At 41.2% G+C, this 26,972-nt stretch overlaps 1 protein-coding gene across 1 annotated transcript in view; it reads right to left on the bottom strand.

The window, feature by feature from the left end:
* Window positions 1–26,972, bottom strand: part of taok3a (TAO kinase 3a) — a 73,564-nt gene that overhangs the window by 1,551 nt on the left and 45,041 nt on the right. Inside the window, 14 exon segments of the mRNA XM_030416095.1 lie at window positions 2,894–3,076; window positions 3,511–3,723; window positions 4,138–4,377; window positions 4,992–5,195; window positions 6,110–6,238; window positions 7,447–7,683; window positions 13,146–13,283; window positions 15,759–15,956; window positions 17,345–17,512; window positions 22,263–22,344; window positions 24,387–24,480; window positions 24,712–24,803; window positions 25,769–25,882; window positions 26,301–26,397. Coding sequence (XP_030271955.1) covers window positions 2,894–3,076; window positions 3,511–3,723; window positions 4,138–4,377; window positions 4,992–5,195; window positions 6,110–6,238; window positions 7,447–7,683; window positions 13,146–13,283; window positions 15,759–15,956; window positions 17,345–17,512; window positions 22,263–22,344; window positions 24,387–24,480; window positions 24,712–24,803; window positions 25,769–25,882; window positions 26,301–26,397 — 2,189 coding nt within the window.

The following is a 26,972-nucleotide window of genomic DNA, read 5'->3' as shown; positions in this document are numbered from 1 at the left end:
GTGTGCAACTTCATAAAATATTCTTGCTGCTACATGTTATCCAGAGGTCTTAAGTAAGAGCACAACTTACTTAATTGGACTAATAATTCAATTATTTAACTTTAGATAGCAAGAGAAGCACATGTGGACATACTAACATTAACACTGGGTTTTAAAGCATCTACAAGGAACTTTTTTTTTTTTACTGATTCTGTCGCCCACTGTGGACAAAAGTGGTGTGAGCGCCACAAGATCTGGATCTGGCTAGAAGCACAGTTGATTGCAGGATGCGTGTCGATGAGGTAATGTATCTATGATATCCCTCCATAAAAGAATAGTGTTCATTTTATGACTAATCCGACTCATATACGTCAGAATCTGACCCGGTGACAGGCATTAAGAATGAGTCTGCCTAAATAGCCAGTCTTCTCACTGATGGTATTAAAATAAGATAGCCAGTTCAAAGTTCTATCATTAGGTGGACTGCAGCCATTATTACTGGTATTAACATGAGGTCGGAAAGTTCTAGTATGTGCTGTAGGTGCAAACTACTATATGGGACCAGGGCATACTCCATCATCAGGCACATCTTTTTTCCAGGTCTCACATCAAATTTCTGTAGTTGGTATTTGCCAGGCAGACACACAAAGAGAGAAGCGCTCAGTATACAATGTAGTTCAATACACCACTGTACAAGCTGCAGCCTCAAAACAAACAAAAGAGTTGAACCGACTCCAACACAGTCACAGTGTCACCTTTACAAATGTTGTATTCGCTGCAGAGCCATTGTGTTGGTTTTCATGACACTGCAGAGTTGTTTGTGGTGTTTTGGCCACCCCCTGTAGCCATTTCAAATCCATATAAAATAACCTCAAAGATGTGGTACACTATGGTATAACTGGATGCAGACTTGACACATTTTTTGAAGGTGTTAGTGTGCTGAGTCGTATTAGTCAGGTTATTGCGTTGTGTCTGCTGGGTCTTTCAGTCGAGCAACCGCATTAACTCGGCACACACATCCACAGGTGCAGACAAAGAACTGCATGGTGCAATACGGCAATCTTGCCGACTACTGAGCATGCACAGAAAACTCCAGACTTTGACCATGAACCGAACCCGAGGACAATAGTGCTTCAAAATCCATGACATCATCCCAGTTCCAGAGTGCAGGTCTGGACGCGGCCAGGAGATGGCGACAGACCACCACAGCTCACTCAGACTGGGCCCAGCAGAACTGGATCAGGGCGGCATTTCAAATGTCTCTTCCTTTGTTGTCGGAGTGCTGTCTACTAGACTGTAGCGATGACGTCGGTCACTTCGGAAGGAGGCGTACTCGTCGTTCTAATCTTATCACATGTCGTTGGTACACATGGCAGGTTGCTGAATAGTCACATCAAAGATGCGCCTCTATCTCAAGTGTCATGCAACCAAATTACATAAGATCGAGACAGATTGCTAAAACTGTGTGTTTCAATGTTAAAAGAGTATGAAAGCAAGCTAGTAATCAGTCTGCAACAGCTCGCAAATGTCATGATTAATACTACTTCATAATTTATCATTTCAAAATAAAAGCAATGAAAAGTTAACACTGAGCGGTTGAGGGTGCAAATATACACAAAATACCTAAGAACAAGCTATTAAAAGAAGCTAAACTGTAAGAACTGTGTCTTATTATAAATAAGACAATAAGAGAATAATATTGTTAAATGAGATTTCAACACCATTAGGAGTGTGGAGAGAAATGGTTGTCGGCTCCCTGCAGGAAAGCCTGCCGCTGTCATCACCACCTGCGGTGAGGGAAATCTGTTTGTGTGTCTGTGTGAACTCATGAATGTGTCTATCTGGGTCGCCTTTAATGCCCGCACTGCCTGCTGAGGTGGATGCAAATGTGTATCCGGACCTGTTCGCTTAAGCATCGAGGCGTGCTCAGAAACCGGCGCTCGACTGTTGTATTCATTACTCATTACCGCCCATTTGTGTTTGTCTACACATGCTTCAGATCCTTAAAAGGTTTCTTTTACTTCCCGTCTGTGGTTTAATGTAAATCCTGTAAGAGCAGGATGTTGAAGGACAGAGTGCAATTACTATTATATTATAGTTGATGTTGTGAGTTGTCTTCACGTTACTATGCTAAAGTTTGTTACAATCTTCAGGACAGTGTCCTTTTAATGAGGTATTTGACGAGTTTTAAAGTAATATATGACCCTAATCGGTTTACTCTCAACACACCTAACGGAAAAAAATTGTGTTTTAAATGACCCCACTTGCAGGTTTGTAAAAAGCCTGCTGTCAATGTCAGGGATAAATTGTACACATAGGTACAAACACCTGGAAAACTGAGTGGAAAGACTGAGAAATAGGTTCAAACCCTGCTTATTTTCTCTCTGCACACCTGGTTGATCACCACCTGAAGCTGGTGTGCCAACAAGCACTTAATGAATTATGGTGGCCTCTAACTGATTCAACAATATCAGAACATTGTTCTCCATGTCTTGTAAACTGTTAACTGTAATAAATTTGTATTTTACTTTGCTCAGTTTTATCTCTGAGTTCAAAAAGAACTTTGAATAAAAAGCATTGTGCTTAAAGTTAAACATTAAAATTTAATTGGGTAGGTGGATGGATCGAACGTGCCTTGCAACTCAAAGTGGTGGCTGGTTTTGAAGCGAAACACAAAGTTTACTCCAGGAGGTAAGCTGTTTTTATACCTGAAAGAAAATCAATTCTCTGCCATATATTGTTTTTGTAATCCAATATCCATGTTGGCTTTCTTTGTACTTTTAAGAAGGACCGTGCATTGCATTAATTGGGCGGTTGAGAAACACTTACAGTACGTCTTTCAGAGCAGTTAAACAAATTAAAGGTATGGCTCCTATAAAGTGAGAAGTGCAAATGAGACTTTCATTCACCACACCTTTTGTTCCAGGTGAGCCCGGCGCAGTGACACCTTCTGCTCCAGCTTCTGCAGCTCGCGATCGTGCTGCGCCTCGGTCTGCATCTTGATCTTGCTCTGGTAGGCATTGAGCAGCTCCATCTCCTGCTGCAGCTGCTGCCTCAGGGCCTGGCACTCAGCTTCCTGGGCCTCGTCCAGACGCAGCTGACACAGCCGACCATGGACCGCAACAGGGGAGAGGGAGGTACAAAGGGACAGAAGAGAGGGAGATGGGTAGATTGAGGGAGAGGGTGGGGGTAAAACACATAGAAGGAGAGAAAGAGAGGAAAAAAGGGGAATAGAGAGAGACAGGGCAGAGAGGAGGGGACGGGAGGCAGGGAAAAGTGATGGAAGTGGAAGGATAACAGGGACAGACAGGAAATACGGAAAGAGAGGGGAGGAGAACGAGTTGGGATTTGATTAAGACATTAGCGATATAAAGGGGAAGGATAGTGAAGATAAGATGAGAACAAACAACAAGAAGAAAAAGGTAAAAGTATAAGCAACAGGTGGAGAGAGAGGCCTTAAAAGACCCAACATTTCTCATATGTAAATATAAAGTGATGCATTTATATGAACATTAACGTGTCTCCACTCACCGCCTGCGAGGCCATCATCTCGTTGATGCTCTGCTCATACTGCTCAGCCAGGATGGCCAGCTTGCGTGTCTGCTCATCCTTCAGTGCCTTGAGCACCGTCTTGTGCTCTGCCTTGGGCGTAACTTCCATCTGGTGGTGGCGCAAGGCCTTGTACTGCTTGGTCTGCACCTTACACGTGTCCTGGAACTGCTTCTTGATCTGCATCTCCAAAGCCTGGCGGAGGGGACGGAGATGGACAGAAAAAAAGTGAGAAGAGCACGTAGACAGTTTAATTAAAGGCTAAAGGTTAAAGGTTTGAATTATCCTCAAAAGCAAATCAAACTGAAATGACATTCAAAGGTGACACATTTTACATGTTATCTCACCATTTTTTCCAAATTAATATGTTACATCCATCTTGCATCACTGTTTTATCAAAACCTCCTACAACATGAAAGATGTTGCTCATGGCTTGCGCCATCTTAGAGGTGGATCCAATTCATCTTTTCAAAGACACAAGACATTTTTTTTAAAATGAATCAAAAGCATTGTGTTTTTTTTGTTTTTTTTACCTTGAGCCCATGCTTCTCATGCACCTGTGTCTTCATGACAATAACACCTGTAAAATCTTCCTCCGTGTCAACTCACTTTGAGGTTCTTAGGCTGCTGCCGGAGCTCCAGCACGTGCTTGCGGTGGAGTTCACGCTCACGTCGGTTGTTGTACTCGATCTGGTTCTCCAGCTCCGTCTGGTGCTGCAGGCGAATCAGGTCCATGCGCAGTTTCTGCAGGGTCTTCAGCTGCCTGTGCTCCAGTTCCTGCATGGACTCGTCATGGCGGATCAGCATGGCGTGCTCCATCTCTTTCTGGGTCTTCTTCTTGTTCAGCTCCTGGGGAGGACCAGGAGGAAAGATGGAGGAATGTGGGGAAAGGAAAGGGAGGGAGACATTGTTTACTCAGCTTGGCATTTTCACATTCAGAAATCAATTTTCCTCTTGCAATGTTTTAAGCTTAGAGCATTATCAACAGCTGAGGAATCAATAAATATCGCACATTAAATCTTTCCCATTCGCTTCTCCACCTTCTCTGTTGTACAAAACACTAACACTATCCTCTAAGAACTGACTCAGAGTTTGGTGTTTTTTCCCACGGAAAGCTTTGGGACTTTCTGAGACTTTGTCCAGATTTACACAACAGCTTTGCAGATTATGACATTGTTGCCTTGCTTTACTCTGGATTAATAATCTTCTTATAGTTAATAGAAAACACATCACAGATCCAAAGAACAATGGGTCTAATTATTAGCTGTATGCTGAGAACATTTTTTCTTCTTCAAATCACATTGGGCCCGTCTACACCAACATCACAAACAACAAAAAAAAACAGCCTACTTTTGGTCAACTTGAGTTGTTCATTTTAGCAATTCAATTAACAACTGAGCTCACTTTCAGTTTAGCCCTGTTCAATCGCATATGATGTTTTAACGCATGTGCATCCACCACACCTCTCGGATCTGTTCCTGTTCCAAGTCGTGCCTCTTAATCATGACTTTGCGCTTGAAGGCGCGGCAGTTCCTGTCGTAGAATACCCTCTGCTGGGACAGGAGGTGGGCCTCCTCCTCGGCCTGGGAATGCTGCATGTTCTCCTTGTGCTTGGACAGGCGCTCCTGCTTCTCCTTCTTGGGTGTGCTATGATCCTCGTTCATCTCCTGGGAAGGAGGCAGAGAAATAATGTGAGAGTGAAGTTGGTACTGAGCTGTAGCGAGTTATCGGTTAAATTGAACTGTGATTGGTTCATTATGGTTCGTGGTAATGTTTCATTCAGCCATCCAAAAATCAGTTCAGACTACAGACGGCTGGTATGGGACTGTGGGGGAGGAACTAGTTTGACATAATAGTCTTAACAAGTGGATACGTGAAAAACAGAATATGTTCAGACTGTCTTAGATGTGCATGTTTGAATGTGAAAATAAACAAAGCATCCATAAACACTGTCTAAATAATGAATAGTGTTGACAGCAAACTCCAATTGACCTTCTCTCTTGAACTACAAATGACTTTCATAGCTAGAGGAGGCTTGAAAAATGCCAGCCAAATCTATCCCTCGTCAGTATGAATTCTCTTTCTCTTTCATGGGCTTTAAGGTAATCTACAATTCGAGCTAATGCACTTAACACATGAGCCTGATCCCCGCTCTCTGTGGTGTCTAATTCCGTTATAGCCCTCAGTTGGTGGGAAATATCTCTCCATGCCAGCGATGCTTTCTTTTAACTGCGCTGACCTAATTTTGGTCACTTATCTCGTCACTGAAAAATACAGTGTATCACACTCTCAGCCCACAGGAGTACACTCTGGACTCAGTTTCAAGGTTGTGGAGGCACACAAATGCACTCTGTGTGCATAGCTGTGTAGTTTTTTTTATGTCTGTGTGTACATACATGTGTAGGAACATAGTGAGTAGGCTGAGTGACTCAACACAACTTCCAACAACACCACTTCGGAGGTGCTGAATGTTTGTGTGGAGGAGGGATGATTCAACAGTAAACAGCGTATAGGGCCATGTGTCACACACGAGCGAGGCGTACAAAAGAGGAATAAGGAAAGCAACGAACAAGCGGCACACCTCTTTAATCTTCTCCTTGCAGAGTTTGTACTGCTTCTTTTGATTATCCAGAAAGGTGGTCAGCTCCTTCTTCTGCTGGGCCACGATCTGCTGCTGGAACTTCTTCTCATCTGTTAACGCAGTCTTCATCTGAAGGGGTGGGGGGTCACATGAAATGGAAGGGAAAGAGGAGCTCACCACTGAACAGCTCAAACAAAGTCTTGTTATAAAGTCATGATATGACAAAAGTTGTACAATACCACCTACAATCTATTGTTCGTCAAGTTAAATGATCAGAACAATCATCATAATGATTAATTGTTTCGAAAATGCCAGAAACATTCTCAGGTCACAGGTTGGAGGATTTGTTGTTTTCTTGTTCGGATGCTTGGTTTTGGATTGTTAGTTTGACAAAACAAGACTCATAAAGACTATTACACATTTTTAACAGCATATCAACAAAGCATGTATCAAGGTAAAGATTAATCTGCAATCAAAGTTATAATTATATTGTATTATATTATATTATATTATACTATACATGTTTTATGCTATTGGCTGTTGATTAAAAAGATTTAAAAAAACGTAGTATATGTGTGAAACTTGTTGATGGGGCATTTAAAAATTGGCAGTAGTTTTATTACGACATCTTTAAAAATAATACTCCAGCTCTAATTCAGGAGTTTGATTTCCACTCCAGACAGCCAAAAATTTTAAAATAAAAATAAAAATATCACAGTTAATGGTGTTCTGGATAGAATAATAATCATATAAAGGCAGATTTAACGGCCAAAATAACCCATTTTTGGACCAGAGGACATCCTGTTGATGTCACTATCTAGTGACTTCTTGCTTTAGTTGAGTGCAATGTCACTCACTTGTGACATGTGACAGTGTGTTTATGTTGCTGTTTAAGGCTGCATGCTGGTCCACTGTATATGCATAGATATATTATCTCTCTGGCTAGTCGGGCATGCTGCGTGCTAATCACAGAGATATGCAGCTTGTTTTTCAGAGCATGACATTATGTGACCCACTTCTGGCCTTGTGTTTCATCTTATGTATCATTGGGTGGCAGTAGTGTGTAACATCTTAACAAAACTTTCCTGGCATTCAATGTAAGACCGAGGTTGGAGCTTAAATGGTCCAAATGATAATGTTTTTGAACAGAATGTAACTTTTCAACAAGCAGCTTTAGGGTCATTTAAACTTCAATGTTCAATGTCCTCCCCTGTTTTTCCAATGCAGACCTTATCCCCCAGCCACCTGTTGCATAGTAGGCCGCTGTGATCATCTGTGAAATAACTTAGGGGTTACTGTACTTATGCCCCCCTGGCCGAATCCATCAGAAATCCCACCTCCTTCTCAGTGTGCACGGTGTGGCGTTTCGCCAACTTCTCCAGCTCGATGTAGGCGTTGTTGGCCTGTGTCTCCACCTCCTTCTGCAGCTTGAGCCGGTGCTCGTCCATCTCGGCCTTCAGCTTGTTCTCCAGGGCGATCAGCTGCTTCTGGTGCTGCCGCCGCATGCGCTTGTAGCCCGACATCTGCTCCCGCAGCTCGCTCTCCTGCTCATGCTCGTGGATCTGCTTGGTCACCTGTGAAGAAAGACAAGTTTGGAGATGTGAGGGCTGCCACATCTGAACAAAAACCAAATCACTTACCACGGACACAAATGATTAAAATACGGGGTGCATCCAAACACTTAACATGTCACCAGTCCTTAAATATGTAAATATGCAAGATTAATTCCTCCAAGAAGAATAGAAAACAGAATTCATTCAATAGATGTTAAGCATTTAATTTCAACTGTTGCAATCAGTCAGCAAACATTTGTCAGTTTACAGAGGTAAGAAACAAATTAAGACCATGATAAAGAAAATACTGTCAAATCCCTTTCGATGAAGATACCACTAGAGCTCAACAAAAGCCCTTTCATCTGACCATTGCACATACACAGTCACTGCATAGATAAGGCAACTGCATAGGATCTGAAATGTGTTAAAATCCAATGAAGCAAATATAAGTTATGAAATCAATATTAAAACAGACACATAATTAGATTTAACCTGTCAGGGACCATCCTGGCATGTCTTAACAGCACTGACACCCACTTTTTTTTTTCTTTTCTTTTTTTTTAGCAAAACCTGCAACCGACACACCAACCTGAGGGCAGAAAGGGTTCTCCACATCTAGGTAGTACTCGCTCCGCATCTTCTCATAACTTCCACCTGAACTCCTCAGGCCAAACATGATGGCGACTTTAGCCAAGTGCACCAGCATCCAGGAACCTTGTGCAGCATCCTATGCCCGACAGAACCCTGTCTGAGCTCCAATGCCACCCTGAGACCCCACCCTTACTGGAAGTCGACCCCCTCCTCTACCCTCTCCTTGGTTCGCGCCCTGGGCACGCAGCGGCTGAGGCAGGCGTGTGAACTGTGAATGAGGCAGGCCGACTGCACGGGCCAACAAGAGCACAGAGCAGCTCTTTAGTCGGGCTAACGCTAAGCGGCGGACAGCAGGTGGGTCACATGAATACCTCATTGAGAAAGAGTGAGAGAAGTTGGAGGAGGGTGGAGCGAGGGGGTCAGAGGGGAGCAGGCAGAGAGATGAAGGGTGGGGGTGGGGGGTGGTTGCAAAGGAAAATCAGCAGATGGAGAGCTACTGGGAGAGAGTTTGAAGGGAAAAGAAAAAACAGAAATATTGAGAAGTAAAATAAGAGAATCTAGGAAATAAGAGGGTGGGGGCAGGGGGGTTGGTGTGAAAATAGGTGGAGGTTAAGCTCCCCTCTCCCTCCTTAATCCGTGCTGAATCAATACCCCACTGTAACAGCAGCTCCCAATCCTAGTCACTTGCCTCGCTGCCACCCTGCATGCTGCCACAAAGGGCCAAGTCACGTCATGTGACGGCCTCTTTCACACAAGGCTCAGGGACTGGAAAGGAGATCATATTCAGGGAGAGGAGGGGGGCATGCAGGCGAAAGGTGAATGTTCCTGTGAGATCAGTGGGAATTCAGCATCTTAGTTATTCTGCTTATTTTGCATGGCATGCTTTGTTGAATAGACAAAATGCAGTACTGATGGCAGCTGATGCGTTTGTTTTTTGTAAAAACAAATAAGTAGGAACAGCACTCACAAACATATTTTGTCTGTATTGAATGAAATTAAACAATAGTCCACATAAAGAGTTTGACTTCTGTGTGTTCACCAGGTGTCTGGTGTCCATGACCCCAGCTCTGCCTCATCACAGTTTTTAAACACACTTGTTCTGCTGGTAAAAGCCTAAAGGACATTGATTGAATTAATTATGAAAGGGAATCAGTAGAGCCAGTTCTGTTCTTCATTTTTCTGATAATTCGAGTAAAAAACCCTGCAGAGCACTGATATTATTTTAAGCCAAAGAATAGAAGAAGATTATTATCTTCCTTGCAACACTGTCGAGTTCTTCCTTAAGATGTACAATGTTTAATTCCAAACTGGGTCTTTGTCAGATATGAGAGAGAAAAAGAAGGCTGTTTGAACGTTGCTACAGATGTATATTAACATATGGTGAAGTCATCTGGCTAAAGACGGGAAGCAAAAAGCCTCTAAAGACCCGTTTATAGTCCTGTTTTCATCTGTCACTGTTTGGGCCTCAAAAGGGATGCAATTACAAAAGAGGTGCATCTGGTTTCTACACAACTCCTGACATTTTACCTGTGCAACAAGTCTTTTAATACTTTTCTTCTATAACTACACAGCAGATGCCACTGAAGTACACTGCTGTTCATCAAAAAGAGCTGACTGATGGGGATGGTGCATGTTTTGATGTGTCGAGAACTTCAATCTGGTGCTCTGTTGTTGACGTGCTGATAGGTTTACAGGCTGTCAGGTTACGATCTGCAACAGTGTGCTGAGGACGAGTCGAGCAGCAGATGAGGTGAAATATTTTACAGTGATGCCGTGTCTCATGCAGGCTTCAGACAGTTACTTCATCTGACCTATAATAACCCCTGCCCTCCCTTTCATACACTCGTTTTGTCTCAAGTTCATTCTCCCTCTCACTTTACATCCATCTCTTTCTGCGGTTTCCCATCCTCCTCGTCCTTTTCCCTTCCTTTCCATCTCCTGCTTCTTTCTTTTCCTTCTGTCTTTCTCTTCAGTTTTACCCCCTCCTTTTTTCTGTGTTTTCCAACCACTACATCAGATTTGTCACCTCTAGGTGACAAAGCACATCCTCTTTTTGTCTCTCTTCCTCACTTGTCCTTCGTTGTCAGTCCAGATTTCAATCTCTACTGCTCTTTTCTCTCACCTCTGTTTATCAGTCCTTGTCATACCCCTGATATCTGCTGTCTTTCTCAACAGCCATCATGCTCTTTCACTTCAGTTCACCCTCTCATTTCTTAGAATCTCCTCTACAGTTTTACATAAATATGAGAACATTTCATTCAATCTAAATTTTCACCCAGGGACTTGTTTTTGTTTTATAAGGGTGCACGTTTTCTGGCGGTATGTTGTCCCCCCCCCCCCCTTCTTGTTAATGTTCTCTCTGTTTTCCCGTTCCCTGTCTTTCCCGCTTTTCATCACCCCTCACCATCTGGACCCCCCGTTCTTCTCTCTCCATCGCTCTTTGTCTACCTGCTGATTCCAGTCTCAGCGAGTCGAGGCCAATCTGAGGACGTCTGCGCTCAGCAGAAAGCGATGATGTCATCTCTTTCAGCGCTGGCGGGCAAGACTGGCGCTATCACACGACACAGATACTTTGGTTTACACAATGCCGCCTCTTTTCAAGACAGACAGCCTCCGTTAACACAGAGCTGCCGACACAGCGTTCGCCACACTGCTTACATCCAAGGTATTTTAGTTTGACTTTAATCCTTAACTTAAAATGAGCCAGAATTTTTAAGTTAAAGGGATCATTTAACAGATAAATAAATGGTAAGCAAATAATGAGGGGGGGATTTTTCTTTTTAAGGTTATGTTGTGTAGGCAGAGGACACAGAAAAAGCTACAATTGATCATGGTTATGTGTCCTGTAACCCCTGTACTCTGACCTCATGGTTCATCCTTGTGTAAAGTGAGGAAGAGGAGGGGCATATTGTCACCACACTCAGAAGACAGACAATTTTCTGCATATCTATCAGGTTTGCTAGCTCTAATATTAAGAAATTAAATTAGGTGTATGAAAAGTAAAACACAAACATCTTGCAAAACTTCCCTGGGGTCGGGCAGCTATGATAAACTACACTGACCCATCCATCAGCTAACTTTTGCTACCTTGCTCAGTGGCTGTTAGCAGCCAATACTGTTAGCTTGACCAAGGTGTTAGCTTGTTCTGCTGAACTGTAAAGCCCTTGTATTAGCTGTCAGGCAAGAGACAGTAACTCTCTAAATAAAAAAAAGGGAGAGGATGAATCTGAATGTCAGATGATGCTGTGTAAACCCTTTTATAGGAAATATGTGGCTCCGCCTTGAGATGAGCATCACGATGTTCCTTTTTCTCTATTTTACATTTTTCTCTTGAGATGAATGACTTTCAAAATAATAAGATATATCATAACTATAGGCTAGATACTTGATGATGATCACATGATCACATTGCATAATTATGAGTTAATAAACTGAGTCATAATTATCATAAAAAACAAAGTCAAGAGTAAAACAATCTTGTGTGGTAATGGGGTTCTTTATCAGATGAAAACTGTAAGAACAAAAAATGGTTTAACCACAAAATTACGTTATTTTCTTTTTCTTTTCTTTTTGTCATCTAGACTTTAGGAAACTGGCTTGGCATGCCGAAGGAAAAGTATGACAATGGTCTAGTAACGCAAGTACAACATCAATAGATTCATCAAGGTGGACACATTTTATGTATTGTCTTACTTGCAAAATTTGAGAGCTGCTGTTCATGGAGACCTTCTTCGCTGTGGCATTTATTTATTTTGAAGCCTCAAATTTTACATCAGGATTCCAGCGATACTACATTTTACAGCTCCTATGGATGTCTCTGTAATTACAATTCACGAGTGACTGTGACAAAAGCAAGCAAATTTGTATTTGTGTGTGATTACACAAAGAAGACTGATGGATAAAAAAAAGGTCTGTGGTTTACTCTTGGTTCAAGGGCAGTATAAGGACACAGACGCAGATTTTCTTTGCTTGGCTCTCTCATGTCTGGTTTAAGACCTGACAGCAGAAGGGGCTCACAAGTAAAACCTGTGGGTCATGGATGAGTAAACACACACACATACACGCACACGACACCACAACTACTTACTAGTTACTATAGCTGGTTTCCATGACAACAGACAGGGAGGGTGAGAGAGAAAGAGAGACATGGAGAAAGAGAGAGAGAGAGAGAGAGAGAGAGAGAGAGAGAGAGAGAGAGAGAGAGAGAGAGAGAGAGAGAGAGAGAGAGAGAGAGAGAGAGAGAGAGAGAGAGAGAGAGAGAGAGAGAGAGAGAGAGAGAGAGAGAGAATTCCACCCCCTTCAACTCAGAGCATTGAGTCAGATCTGAGAATGATGTATTATCAAGTGCGGGAGACTGAGAAATAAAGGAGAGGGCGGAGGGAGGGGAGTGGTAATGTGAAGCATAGTACAAGGGGAGAAAACAAAAAGAGTGAAGTGAATGAGAGGGAAGACGGGATGGGAACAGAGACTGAGCAGAAACTGGACAGCAGAGACAAAGGGACTGTGAAGAGGTAGAGACCGAAAGATGGACTGAAGTGATGGAAAATAAATAGGTAGAAAGAGATTTCAGTTTTAAAAAAAGCAAAATGAATCCAACAAAGAAAAGAACAGCTTTTATTTATACAGCACTCAATCAGCAGAATCAGGTGCAGTTTGTCACAGAGAGAAGGGAAAAAGACCCTTCTTTGCCTTCATATCCCGCTATGGTGTAAACATAATGCTCTGTGAAAGACTTTGGCTTGCTCCGTTTTCGGGCTTTTTTAAATGCAACGCAACTTTCAAGATGAGTGATCCACAATTCAATGATCACAAAACCCTTACAGCACATAAAACAAGTCTGAGGATCCTCTGGAAGAGTTAACAGACAATTGAAAAGAGTTTGTCAAACTTACTAGTGAGGCTGATTTTATGGTGGCAAAGCGGCCCTGGTTCTTGTAGTTTTGGGCCTGGCTGCTCTTGTCGGAGGAGGCCGGTCTCAGTCCTGACCGGTGGTCCCTGTGGATTCCATCGTCCCAGTTGTACTGATGGTCCTGTGTGAAATAACAAATGTCAAATGAGAACAAGTCACCGATTAAATCTTTCTTTTCTCTTAAAATGGCATCGAAGTGAACGTCGATAAGAGATTAAGGTGAAAACTGAGTGTTGCTGCAGGACAGATTTTGACTCACTCAAAACTGTGCCAGTGTTTAAACTCTTCACCATCTTTGTGAATTTCCAATAACAAAACTCCCCATTGATTCAAATCAGATGGAATGTAAAATTTCAAAAGGAATCATCAGTTTAAACTGTGCCAACTGTAACCTTGCAAAACATGATAAAATGTCAACACTGAATCCCTCCCCCCCCCCTGGAAATGGATAAAAACATTTTCAGAAGCCGGGGGACCAAAGATTCGATTCATGCGAAGAGGAAACTTCATCAGCATCTGAAAACAATGTGTCACTTTCATTTGTTCTCAGCTCAGCCCATGAACTTGAAACAACACACTGGCTGTCTGTTCATAAAGTGACATCCTTATTCATGCACTGTCAAAATACAAAGAGCTGATGAAGAAAGAGAATGACAGAGCAGTGACAGCCCTCTCTTCACAGATTTTTAAGTCATATGAGATATTCAACGAGAATGTCAGGCATTGTGTTGACCTGTGTATACTGCGCGTATGCTTGTGTGTGTGTGTGTGCAGGATGACAGAGCTGTAAGTGGGGAAATGGCGGGGAGTTTGTGCTGCTTGCAAATGTGTATGCAGTCTTTGTTCAGAGAGTGTGAATGGTGTCGGTGATGAACTTCAAGCGATCTGCCAAACAGTGTGTCAACGGTTTCCATTTCCTCTTCCTTTTGGGGGGAGGGGTTGGACATATACTTGAAATAGTGAGAGAAGTCAATAGGATGTTTCCACAGAGCCATGTGTCCTTGTCCCTGTTTTTGTTGATTATCCTTTTGTTCTAAGAAACGTGGGTACATGGCATTTTCAGAAAAGCGTTTACTACTGTAAGACTTCAAATCAAATAAGAGGACAATAACTGGGAATGTCAAAAGTTATCACTGTCTGTAATCAGCTTGTATCTCCACAAAGGAGGAGCAACCTTTGCTGGTGTTTATTTGTTTTTGTCTCTATAGCAGAAGGACATCTGAAAACCTGAATGGAAATTAGTTGGACAGACACCTGCAAGTCTTGTGTGAATTGAAACTCCTTAATCTATTCAACCGGATACACTGGAGTTTGGGGAAAAAAAATCTAGTTGTATAACTACATAGTTGTGTTTGAAATGGATGGAAATTAAACACTTGAAACAGGATTATAAAGCAGTGTAATGCTGATTTTATCACAATCATCGGTGCACCTACATATACACCCATGAATGTCTATTTCTACATTAAACTTTCTTGGTGTACTGACAGTTCCTGTTAGGTTATGAACCATCAGTGGGTTCATATTGAATGGGCGGGTTCATGATTAAAGTGCATAATTTAGCTTCACCTCATAAAACATTGCAGTCTGACCTGCAGTAATTGGCTCTAAGAAGCATAACATACTTATAAAACCAAGGCCTCTGAAACCTGTCCATAATCATTCAGACCCTGTAAAAAGGTTTTTCACCAGGCTGTCTCTGCATGTGGCTGAGGTAGGCTATACTTGTATGGTTGAGAAGGAAGATGGTCGCACACTCAAAGCCACGATGCAAAAAAAATGACTCAGGGTTTTTAATATTTAAAATATCAATGAAGTGATAATACATAGCTAAAAGCTGGAAAAGAGGAAGGGTCCGCCAAATATAAACAAAGTAAAACAGTGTGAAATTGTGTTTTCCTTTAAGGTCAGTTTGTTTATTTTGTTTGTTTAACAAACACACTTTCTCTTCTGATTAAATGTATTTCCCAAAACTACATAGTACACCTTTAAAATAAACCAAATCATTAACTTTTCGACATGAATGTTTTCTTAAAAGGTATTGTTTTTATTGAGTGGAGTAGAGGTGTTGCTGGTAATCTGTATTGACAATAACCGTGATATTCAAAAATGACTTTTTGTGGCAGGATGGTTTGGACAAGATTTAAACAGCTCTCCCCTGAGCCGCACTTTAAAAGGTGTGGAAAGTGTTCATTCCAATTTATAAAACATGCTTTTAGCTTTTAGCTTTTACTGTTTTCATAGTTTAATGTCTTTCTGTTTGGCTGACATAATGTTATAGTTCATTATAGTGTGCATACTTGCAAGCAAGTACACAGAGAAGTCTAAATATATTCCTTTCTTTTCCACTTTTTATTAGTTAATAGTGTTAAATTGCATCCAGTTTAAACCATTGTTTAAATATGAACATATTTGGAATATAACAGCTGGAGTCAATGAATGCCTCATGTCTGCAGACAAAAGATTTTGGGAAGTGCTAAGAACTGCCCACACGACATGATATAGTGGTTTGGTGTGATATTTGATTGGTCATCTGGCCCTAAATACTTGCCACCTCCCTGCCATCATCATTCAACCTTTTACCCTTGAACTTTACCTTCTTGGTGTGCGGGGAGGATTCCAGGGTGCTGCTATAGTCCTGGGGGTGCATCATGGTCATGTCGGAGCAGCTGTCGTCCAGCACCTCTTGCATGCTGTTCACGCTACTGCTCTGGCTGCCCGTGCTGACCGACGTGCTGGGGATGGAGTGGTTGCTGCCCAGGCTGTTCATCTTACAGCTGGCTGCCTCACTGTCCTGCAAGTCAACGCACGCGCACACACACACACACACACACACACACACACACACACACACACACACACACACACACACACACACACACACACACACACACACACACACACACACACACACACACACACACACACACACACACACACAGTTGCTTCAATACAGGAAAATAACTTATGGCCTCTCGAAAAAGTCAAAGTCAAACTAAATTGCCAATTATTTTATGAACACCTCATATGTTTCAGATAAGTTTGTTCTTGCACATTGCTCTGACTGTGATGTCAATCTGTGTGTGCGCATGATAGATAAAGGGAAACAACCTGCACAGCATAAAGGTGCAGTAGACAATTCAGTTAAGTCTGCAGTGGCATTCTGTCTTAAGATGTAAAAGTCAGCCACTCTGTCCCCCCTGAAAACACAAAATGAAGTTTGGGGCCGCACGTTCTTTTAGCAAAGCCTTCAGCGGTGTCTTGTTGCAGTGAGGTCTGGTGGCTGTTCTGAATTGCTTCACGTGGTGTAGGATGACACTACTGTGTCCGTGCCTGTTTATCCTGCCTCAGGCCAGGTCAACGAAGGGACATTTCTTCTCAATGTCAGGCTACTGCGGCTGCTGGAGAAAGGCTGTTGCACACGCGCGTGCGTGCGTGTGTGTGTGCGTGTGTGTGTGCAGTGAGCAGCTATCAACTGTATTTCTGTGTTTTATCAAACTACATTACAAGTGACAAAACTACAAGAGTAGCCGCTTTGGATTAAAGCAGAGTATCTGGTTATTCCATCTTTGAGACTTAATCAACATCACTTCAGACAAATGATCCTGTCATCACACATTTGTGCTATGAGTCTGAGCTTGAAGGGTCATGCATTCTTGACTTACATTAAGTGAAAAGCTCCTCTACTGCAGTGCTTAATACATTACAGCCGAGCAGAAAACACAAGTCGAGTAATGACGATACGATCCAGTGATAAATATAGAAAATAATTGGCAGAGTTAGTTAATAATAATAAATTATCATTGCAGTCCTAAACTGCTTTATGTAACATTGGCCTGCCTGTTTGGTTATTGTTAATTTGCCTCAGTTGGCTTGATTATAGAGTCTCTGATTATACCCACACCCTGTAGACTTTTTGTTCTTGTAATGCATCTTTCTTATACAAAAGTTAGCCCTAAAAAAATTAAAAAATTAACTTATCTTTGAAAGTGAAAGTTAGAGAATTGTTGTCATTAAAACTGAAATAGAGCCCATGTTTTCAACCACTTGCCTCCTTCGATGGTTACTCCTGGCAAACTGTAATTCTCATCTCTGTATTATTTCTTCTTTTAACTGAGACTCAGCCCAATCAACTCCCCCTTATCTTTTACATGAACCCTTTCCTCTCCCTATTCCACACACCTCCTCCTCTTCCTGGCTCTCTCCCATGGGCCCGTTGTGTTTCTCCTGGTAGAGGATCTTCTTCATTTTGCGGTACTGCAGATTGTCCAGCTCGCGCACAGCATCCTTGGTCCTCTGGATGAGGTCGATGAGAATGCGCGGCGAGCGTTCCCGACGGACAAAATCATGCTGGAGTTACAAGAAGAAGAAGAGAGTGAGTTAGTTAGCTGGGTCCGAAGGTATTCAAATAGAGATAGAGGGAGGGAACATTTGGTTTAGAAATCTAAATAATTCTTTCTTTCTTATATAATTTTTTTTTTTTTACTTCACTCTTCATTATAAACAATTTATGGATATGAAATTGTCAATTTAAGGTGATGCTGATGACTTTTATTGTTAACAGAACAGCAGCATATACATTTGGAAAAGGATGCTTTATTGTGTGTTCTTGTACACTTGTATCTGTTTTTTTTAGCCAAACATTTCTAACAGACTACATGTTACGATTTAAATCCATTTAACAAATGAAAGTTATAATAGCAATCCAACAATGCAAGTTTTATTTGGGAAATTTAGTAAATACAGTGGTGTTTGCAGAGATGATTTAAGATTAGTTACTTCTCAGTAAATCCAAATATATGAAATAAGATCTCATAACTGCAGGAGCCTAAACATTCTAAATTATTACAAACTTAAAAACTGTTTCACTTCTTTCATCCAGAGTATGATTTCAATAAGCATTGCAACTGTGTCTATCACTAGAGGGCGCCTGTAGGTTGCTCAGTCCGTCCTGGGAGTCCAAGTACTCTACAGCCTGTAGTAAACTGAACACATGGGATGTGTGTAAGACTATCCATAAAATCGATTTTCGTAAACATTCTTAATCCCTTTCATTCCCACCAAACAAGACTGTATTTGCCTTAGCACAAAGTTAATGACAGCTTCAATTAAATTAAATTTAAGAAACCAAAACAACCACTGAATGATAGGTTAGGGAAGGTTTCAAGTCTTTAAATCAGGAGGTTTTATTTGCCCTAAAAGGCTGACAAACATTAACGTATCTGGAAAGAAATTTAATTGAAGAGACTCATAATTAATAAACAGCATTGGTGTTATGATTTTTTTCTGACCCAGTTTTGCATCGAACTGTGAGTTGGTGAAATTAATTTAGATCACATTTCTAAGCTGTGCCGAGATCAACTGTAGGGACCAGCCTTTCTGTAATCTGATGGAGGTATAATTTGGTGGAGAATGGGGGGGTGTGCATCTGTGTAATTATTTATTTTGTGTTGCATAACCAGCGGGTCAGAGTATGTGGGCGAAGCAGGTGGGGGTCGGCTAAGAATAAGGTGGCAAAGATGTACGCAAGTGGTTTATTTACACACTTTATAGCACTGGACTGTAATGACGTAAACACTAAAATAACAATTAAACAAAAACACAACATCTTCTCTCCCCGGCACTTCCACCCACTCTACCACACACACATAGTCACACCTCCCCTCAGTCACCCTCATTCATAAAATATTGTGTGCTTAGATGGCTGAAATGTATGCAACCTCAGAGTACGGGACTGAAAAATGTATACTCTGTAAAAAAGAAGTGTATTTTTAAATCTATTTCCAGCGGTCTCTCCTTTTCTCTGCACACCTTCCTCTCCATGTGACAGATGCTGGTGTAATGGTTAGTCAGGACACAGGGGAGTGACATCACTCTCTGAAAATAGAGATGAGAGTGATTTGTCCCCTTTTCTTACGGACCTTCAACCGACTGTGGGTGGTTGGCCACCCTCAACCTATCAACCAGTGAGAAGTGATCATTAGGATTCTTCCTTGTTAGAAGTAGGGATGTCCCAATCAGGTTTTTTTCACCCAGACACCGATCCGAATCCTTTACTATTTAGTAGCTGCTAATACCGAGTCCCGATCCGATACTTAGCCTTTACTAATATTTTCCTTGATAATACAGCTGCATTAAGAAAAAACACCCTCGTGTACAGCCAGCTGAAGTGTGTACGAGAGGCAGCCCACGCTTGGTACCTCCGTATCATCCATTGCTTTTTTCATATTCCTTACGTTGTCACGTAATATATCGTGGACGTATTGCTTCTTGATTTCACACGCGTTCAGCATTTTTGCGATTGCCTGTTTGACATGCTCTGCTGTATGAGACCCACGAAACTAGTACACATACCAGCAAGGTGTAACTCGAAAGTGGAATCAATGCAATGTTATGCCGAGATCACAGGGCATACCAGGGATTCAAAAACTCCAGGTGACTAACAAAATCCTGACACTCTACCATGGAGATGAGTTGGTTATCCAGAGCGATTAATTCAGTTACCTTCTCTGTAATATTTTTGGCCATGTCGCTGTCTCGAGGATATTTCCTCTTGAAAGTATCCGCGGGTGTTTGCTGCTTTGCCTGTATTGCTTGAGTAAACTCATTGTTCAGCTTTTAGCTTAAATCGGGCTTGGGTCCACTTTCAAATTTGCCGATCCTGATCAGTGAAAATCGGTCATGCCCATATCGGCCTCGATCCCGGTCCTGCAGATCGGATCGGGACATCCCTAGTTATAAGGTCAGTGTTTGGAAGAAGTGACCACATTTCTACAGCCACTTTGGTCCCTTCCCTGTATGTAAACTGTTACCAGAATTACTAATTCATCCTGAGAGATTTACTTAATGCATTCTATCACATATCATTATCAACTTTTTGAAAAAATTTACTTTGCTTTAATCTAGTGTAGTACTACTGCACTGACAGTAGCAGCAGGGATAAATCCTCAGAGACCAAGCCATACATGCTTGATGCATTAAAGGAATAGTTAAACATTTTGTGTTAGATAAAGAGATGAATATCATTCTTACATCTGTATATATGTAGCTGGAGCCAGTAGCTACTTATCTTAGCTTAGCAGAAAGGCAGGAAACAAGGGGAGCGAGCTAGCCTGACTCTGTACAAAGGTAACAAAATAAACCTGCTCAGTATTAACCCATTAGAGGTAATTTTGTTTAATTGTCACAAAGAGTAAAGTGTAAAAACAACACTTGCTGTTTTACACACCTATTTTCACCGTTGGCGTGAGCTGGGCTATCTTAACTGTGTCCATTCTTTGTATTGTATTGTATTGTATTGTCCTTTATAGTTTGTTTAAGCATTTAAAAAAATCAGTCCATGAAGATATTTCACTTCTGATTAAAAGTTGTTGGTGTACGTTTAAGTCATTTATTAAGGAAAAATGCCAAATATTCACTTGTATCAGCTTCTCAAATTTCAGGATGTGTAGATTTATATTAGAGAATCTGTTGTTGTACTGGAAATATCTGTGGTTCTCTAGTTAATTCATGGGATTAAAAAAGGCACCAAAACCAAATACCACCCAGAACTATTTTTAACGAGCATTTGTTTGCTTAACATTGGATATTTATGGGAAGAGGTCACTGAGAGTTTATTATTTCATTATGTATATAATTACTATCATTCTGAAAGTGGTATACAGGGAGAGAGTGAGTTTAACCTGAAGCTAGAACACTGATAGCTCAAGGCCCCCAGATTAGTGACCTGATTTCCCCTTTAAAGAGCTTGGAGGGGCATGTGCCTATGTGTGTGCCTGTGTATGTGTGCCTGTGTATGTGTGCCTGTGTCTGAGAAGAGAAAGTGGGGTATTAATCATAAGCTAACACCCCAACCCCCCCAAGCCCTTCAGTATAAAACAGCCCCTTCGACACTGATCCAAAGTCTGTTTTGTACTTATCCTTCTTTAATGGTTTTTCGGCCAGGATTTAGGTCAGGAGTGTTGGGAAGAGTCAATTCCAGTCTGAATGTCGATCGTACCAAGACAGCAGTGGGGAACGCTGTGTTTAGCCGCTAGCTAACCTCACATCTTCCCCTTCATCCTCCCTAAGGTGAGCCAGGTGTGAAAACTCAAGCCCCTGCACTGTTAAGCATGATCACCAAGAACATAAAACTCTTAGTGGGCCAATAGGATTACCTGTTGGTCACACAAACAAAAAGATCAACTCCTCGTTTACAGGGGAACACAATGAACATACAGGGATCAACACCATGTAAATTCATTGTGTTTTTATGGGGTTATTTTGGAAAGGGTGGCTAAAGAAATGTCATCATAAAGGCCTGACTTGCAGCTGCGATTCACTTTAAATTCATGCAATCCAATTCTAACTTCATTTGACAGAAGACAGTGGAGAATGACAGAATGAAAGGACAACATCCTCTTAATGTTGAGAATTAGGGTTCATTATTAATGTTCTAAATAGCAGTTTGAGATGTAATTATCATACGGTTCCTTTTAAGTACTTTTTTCCTTAAAAGCTTTGAAAAGGTTCAACTAAGTGGATTTTTTTGTTAAAATGATCTAAAAGTTTTTTTAAATTGGAAAAGAGTTGGACAGCACCACTGTGTGCCCGGACGTCCTCAGTTCGCATCCAGCCTCGGGACTTTTGTTGCATTTCCTCCCTCATCTGACTTTTTGCTCGTTTCCTGTTATCTCTCTACTGTCATAGTTTCAATAAGGCATTAAATAAAGTTAGAAAAAACTAACAAATGAACAAAACTGCCCAACTAAATGCAAAGATTCTGAATAACAGGGCAGCATAAGCATTTTAAAACCTCATACCAGTTCTAGTCTAATTGAAAGGAGTGATGTGAAAGCAGCAAATACATGCAGTACTGTGGAGCCCTTGAGGAGCGTGGCTCCAAGGCGCAGCACAGGAAGTTACAACAAAGGAAAAAAAAAAGAGATAAAGCCATTCACAGCAGGGTGCCTGATTCTTCTACTTGAAGAAGACACAGTGTATATGCTTGCTTGTCAGGGAGCCGTTGGCGGGTGGGAATGACTCATCCGTATGGCTCAGGGACTGACTGAGGCAGGAAGTGAGGTCACAGCTGGGGGGATTACAGAGTACGCCCACTCACTCGTAGCAGCTCCCCTGACGAGGGTCTGTCCTGAGGAATTTTCAGTAGGCAGTAGTCGACAAAGCTCCGGAAGGGGTCAGACCTGGGACAGAGGATGGGTGGTCAGTGATTCCCCATTTCAAACATATTTCACTCAGCAGGAACAGTAGAGACAATCTAATGATAGAGCTGCACCTACTGCTCACACTGTCAATTCATGTTTAACTGATGGGTAATCTCTTCTCTGATTATCATATCATTGACTTAAAACAGAGCCATCCTATGTAATCTCTGAGTGCTGCTATAAACCATATACAGATTATGTAAATATGTGGAGCAATAAAAATATAGGCCACTGGAGCTGTGGAACACCGTGCCACTGACTCTGATCTAAAAATACACTCATGATAACACAGAATATGTAACACTGTGTGTGTAGGTTAAGATGAAGTACCCTGTGGTGCTATTTAAGATTTAAATTGTCAACATGCACAATAGGTGTCATTTTAGAGTCAATAATTTTGCCCATCCACCACCTCGCTCCTCCACCTCCCTATCTAACGTCCTCTGTGGTGAGCTAAGGTCCATGAGTGCACTTGTATGTCATGCCAATGTGTGCACAGTGTGGCCTTGAATATGTGTACTGAAGTTACACTATGGAACTGATGTCTCTACTAGTCTCATCTGGTGGGATGTTGCCGACGCCTCGGGCCGCTGTAGCTCCTCCAAAAATACCACAACCCTGCACCACCCCACACAATGGCTCGCCTCGGCATGATGCTACAAGCCAATGCTGATTTTACTAAAGTTCATCTTCATGTAGTCATAAGTAGAAAGTTAGAGCTTAAAAGACTCCCTCCTGTCTCGTGTTTACAATGATATGCTCTTTCGTCAAAGCATGATACATACTTTACTCTTTTAGGTTGTAAATATCTATCTAATTGAGAGCTTGGGTAGAAAACACAGGAAGGCCACTTATGCCTTCAGGCTGCTCCAAGGCAGGTAGAGAGCAATATTCAGCGTCTTGCCTTGGCTGTGCAGAGGATGCAGACTCTTGCATCATACGACAAGGAGCAAAGACAGACACGACTCTGCATGCTTAGGACCGCACATAATTCACTGTCATACCTTAGTAGTGATACAATGAAAGACATATACAAAGTTACAATATAATTAGAATTAAAAGAATAAAAATTAAAAGTATACAGTAAGTATTCATTCCTTGTGAGCCCAAATAACTTGCTTATAAAATAACTAAGCTTCATAACTGAAGTGCTACAAGCGGCATTAACACCCATCATCTTGTATTCTTTGACACATCAATTCAAAAACAGAGCCAGTTTTATTTTCTTGCATAATAAATTTAATAAAACCCAACGTTATCTTTATCAGCAGAAATCAAAAATTTCAGATAAAGTTTTTTCAATTATTAAGTGAATTAAACATGGAAATCTAATTCTTTGTGATAATACCCAGTAGCAAAACTAGTCTTTGCTAAAATAAGGTGTTACACTGTGGGTGAAAAGCTGCTGCAAAAACACAGCAAAGAGCTTTTTAAAACCTAGCTGGCCTAAATTTAATTGCTTAAAGTTTTTTTGATGTCTAGAAGGACAGTCTCTAGAGAATCTATTAGCATCTGCAGTCATAAGCTGTGAGGCTGAGCGCAGCATAAAGTCTGTGTACAAAGAAACATCCTAGTTAGTATGGCAAACACACAAAAAATGTGAGTTTTAACTACTAGCATAACATTAGAATAATCATACCGCTTTTGTTTTGATGTTGATATACGGTACATTAAAATCTGCATCACAGCTCAGCAGGACTGCTATGGGTATTTACACAGTATGTCTTTGGTGGAGGTTTCACAGGTAATTACATAAGAGACTTAAGAGTGTGACCTTGCACAAGGCCTGTTGCAGGGATCACAGGTTGTGCAGATTAACACAGGGATGTCTTTCCCTGACTGAGTGCAGATCGGATTTAATATTCACAGCTGATGGTAAGTTTTTTTTAACATTTTGAAGTCAGTTTGACTGTTCACATATTAGACAGCATCCCGCAAAGACTACAACTTTGTTTTTTTTTATTAAAATGATTTTTAAAAAATCTGAGTGTTAATATTTGGGAGGTGTGTTTTCAACTCACCACTCATTGGACTGTAGCGTGGGAGAGTCGTTCTGTGCGATGTGATATAAGGCACTCATGGCGTTCATGTTGAACAAGGGCGGTTTGCGCTCCGCTAAAATGAGAAAAGATTTGGGAGTCAGATGGATCAGAGTGAAATTTTGCACATTCACTACTCAGCTTCTCTTTGAATGAGGCAGATTCAAAGTCTGAAAAGCGTAAAAGAACGAAAAAAAAAGTTCCTTCCGGTTTCATGACTAATTTTTAATCAGCTTAAATCTTTGCAATTTCTGACTGTATAGGCCTATATATGCATTCTTTGACGTGTACATAGATGTATGCTTACCAAGTTCAATACAGGTGATCCCAAGGGACCAGATGTCCACTTTCCCCTCGTACTGACCCTCGTCCATGGCTAGGATCACCTCTGGGGCCATCCTGAGGACAGAGAGACACACATGCAAACACACACACACACACACACCAACACAGTTTATTAAGTATGGGGAAAAAATCCATGAAAATGTTATAATCTGCTAAGCCTCTCAGAGCTTTCAAAGACTCTGGTATGCTGTGATAGCAGCTCAGTTTTTGGAATATATGTGTGCTTCTGTAAACCTCGAGTGTGACAATTTGTGTGTATGCAAGAGTGAATTTAACGTGACGAATGAGACAAAGTTGTGTGCTGCTGGCCTTTGGGATCATGAGAGCCCATCACTGGTCCAGCTGTTTATGTGATAATAAGCATTCACCATCAAATCTGCATGAAGTATGTGAATGAGTATTGTGGTGGAGGGTAAGGTAGAGTCGATGAATTCTATATGAGCAATACATAATAGATTGGCTGTTCTGATATATGAACCCGCTTCAGACATGGAATACGTGATGATGCTGGCCTCATCAAGCTGTTAAAGTGCTGTCTTTCTGTTATTTAAACAAAGGGTTTAAATATTCAAATGTTCCTTTTGGATATGACAGTGTATTACAGAAAGAGCCACAATTCTGGCACAATATTTGGCAATTGGTGCGCAAGAGGGAGCAAGGCAGGCTAACCCCTCTACTTTCTCTAATTAAGGTTCTCGTGAAATTCATCATTTATTAGTATTACTAGGTCAGACCTAAAATAGTTGTTGTTACTTTTACTTAAAAGTGACTCAAGCTTTTATTCAGACCAACACGTAACTTTACCATCACATTTACCTAACACTGAGCATGTCTGAAAAGGGCTCTCATGAAATACTTGCCAGTGTGCCAAGAAAAATCCTATCATTTATGAGTTTAACTTCAGATGCAGAAATTCAAAAAACACTGACAGTATGATGGCAACAATAACTCACACACCGCATAAACAGAAACTAATGTTATGCCCTACCATATGTCTGTCTTGTCTCATGTGTACTGACCAGTAAGGTGTTCCCACAAAGGAGTTGGCAGGTGAGGCAATGGAGGCAGAGCCAAAGTCAGCCAGTTTGACCTGACCTAGCTCAGTCAGCAGGATGTTACCAGCTTTCACATCTCTGGATGGGAGAGGGGGATAAAGAGAGTGAGAATGTAAAGACAACATGTAGGCACAGCAGCCAAGAGAGGCCACATCAGTTCTCTGTGATCTATTATGCATCATCTTTTTTCAACAAACTGGCCACTGGTGTGACATATTAATAGATGTCATAACTGCATTTTGATGGGTTTTATGTCACATGATAACACAGATGAACAGTTAAAAACGTTGGTTTTATGGTGCCATAGTTGGATGCCAATCATATTTGTCTTCAATAAAAGATAGACTGAAGAAGGATAAGTACAGACATGAGGTTTTACAGCTTAATTACTTAATGGTGCAATAAAGGGACAACACGAGCACCTCTCAACTCATCTTATCATGTTCTCATATGTTCCTGTTGGGAAATGTTAGAGCGTGGTGATAGACTGACTCACCTGTGAATCATATTATGGGAATGTAGGTAAGCCAGTCCTAGCAAGGCACCGTGGGTAATGGCAGCAATTTCCATCTCTTGGAGTGGTTTCTTATGAACTTTGGAAAAAATGAGCACAGTGGAAATGAGTAGGAACCCTCTAAAGACTTGAATTATATAATAATGAACTATAACAGCTCTACACAAAGACCTACATTATACATGTTTCTAAATAAAGCTTCTGCATATAGTTCATGCCTGAGCAAGGCACTGGCAACCAATACTAGGACTACATTTATTGTTGCCTAATCTGTCAGTTATGTTCTTGATCAATCAATCAGTTGTTTGGTTTATACATTTAAAAAAAGCAGTGTTGACCAGAGTTTCCTAAACAGAGTTTCCTAAACATCAAGATGATGCCCTATAATGTATTGTTTTGTCCACAACACAAAACTATTCAAATTGCTGTCATACAGGAGCAAAGAAAAGAGAAAATATTCACATTAAAGAAGATAATTTTGACTTATTTTTTTACTTGACAACTATTTAATAGTTGACATCTAACTGATTGCTCAAATATTCGTAACAGCTTTGACCAAAACCTCACTGATATAACAATAGCAAAGTCCACCCTTATCATCTACCATATAGACAACGTGTAGAAACAGTTGTGATATGGGGTCCTAACCTGGCT

The sequence above is a fragment of the Sparus aurata genome, chromosome 5 (genome assembly GCF_900880675.1).
Source record: "Sparus aurata chromosome 5, fSpaAur1.1, whole genome shotgun sequence".
Lineage (NCBI taxonomy): Eukaryota > Metazoa > Chordata > Actinopteri > Spariformes > Sparidae > Sparus > Sparus aurata.
The sequence above is the reverse complement of the archived record's forward strand: the minus strand, read 5'-3'. Positions and strand labels throughout refer to the sequence as shown.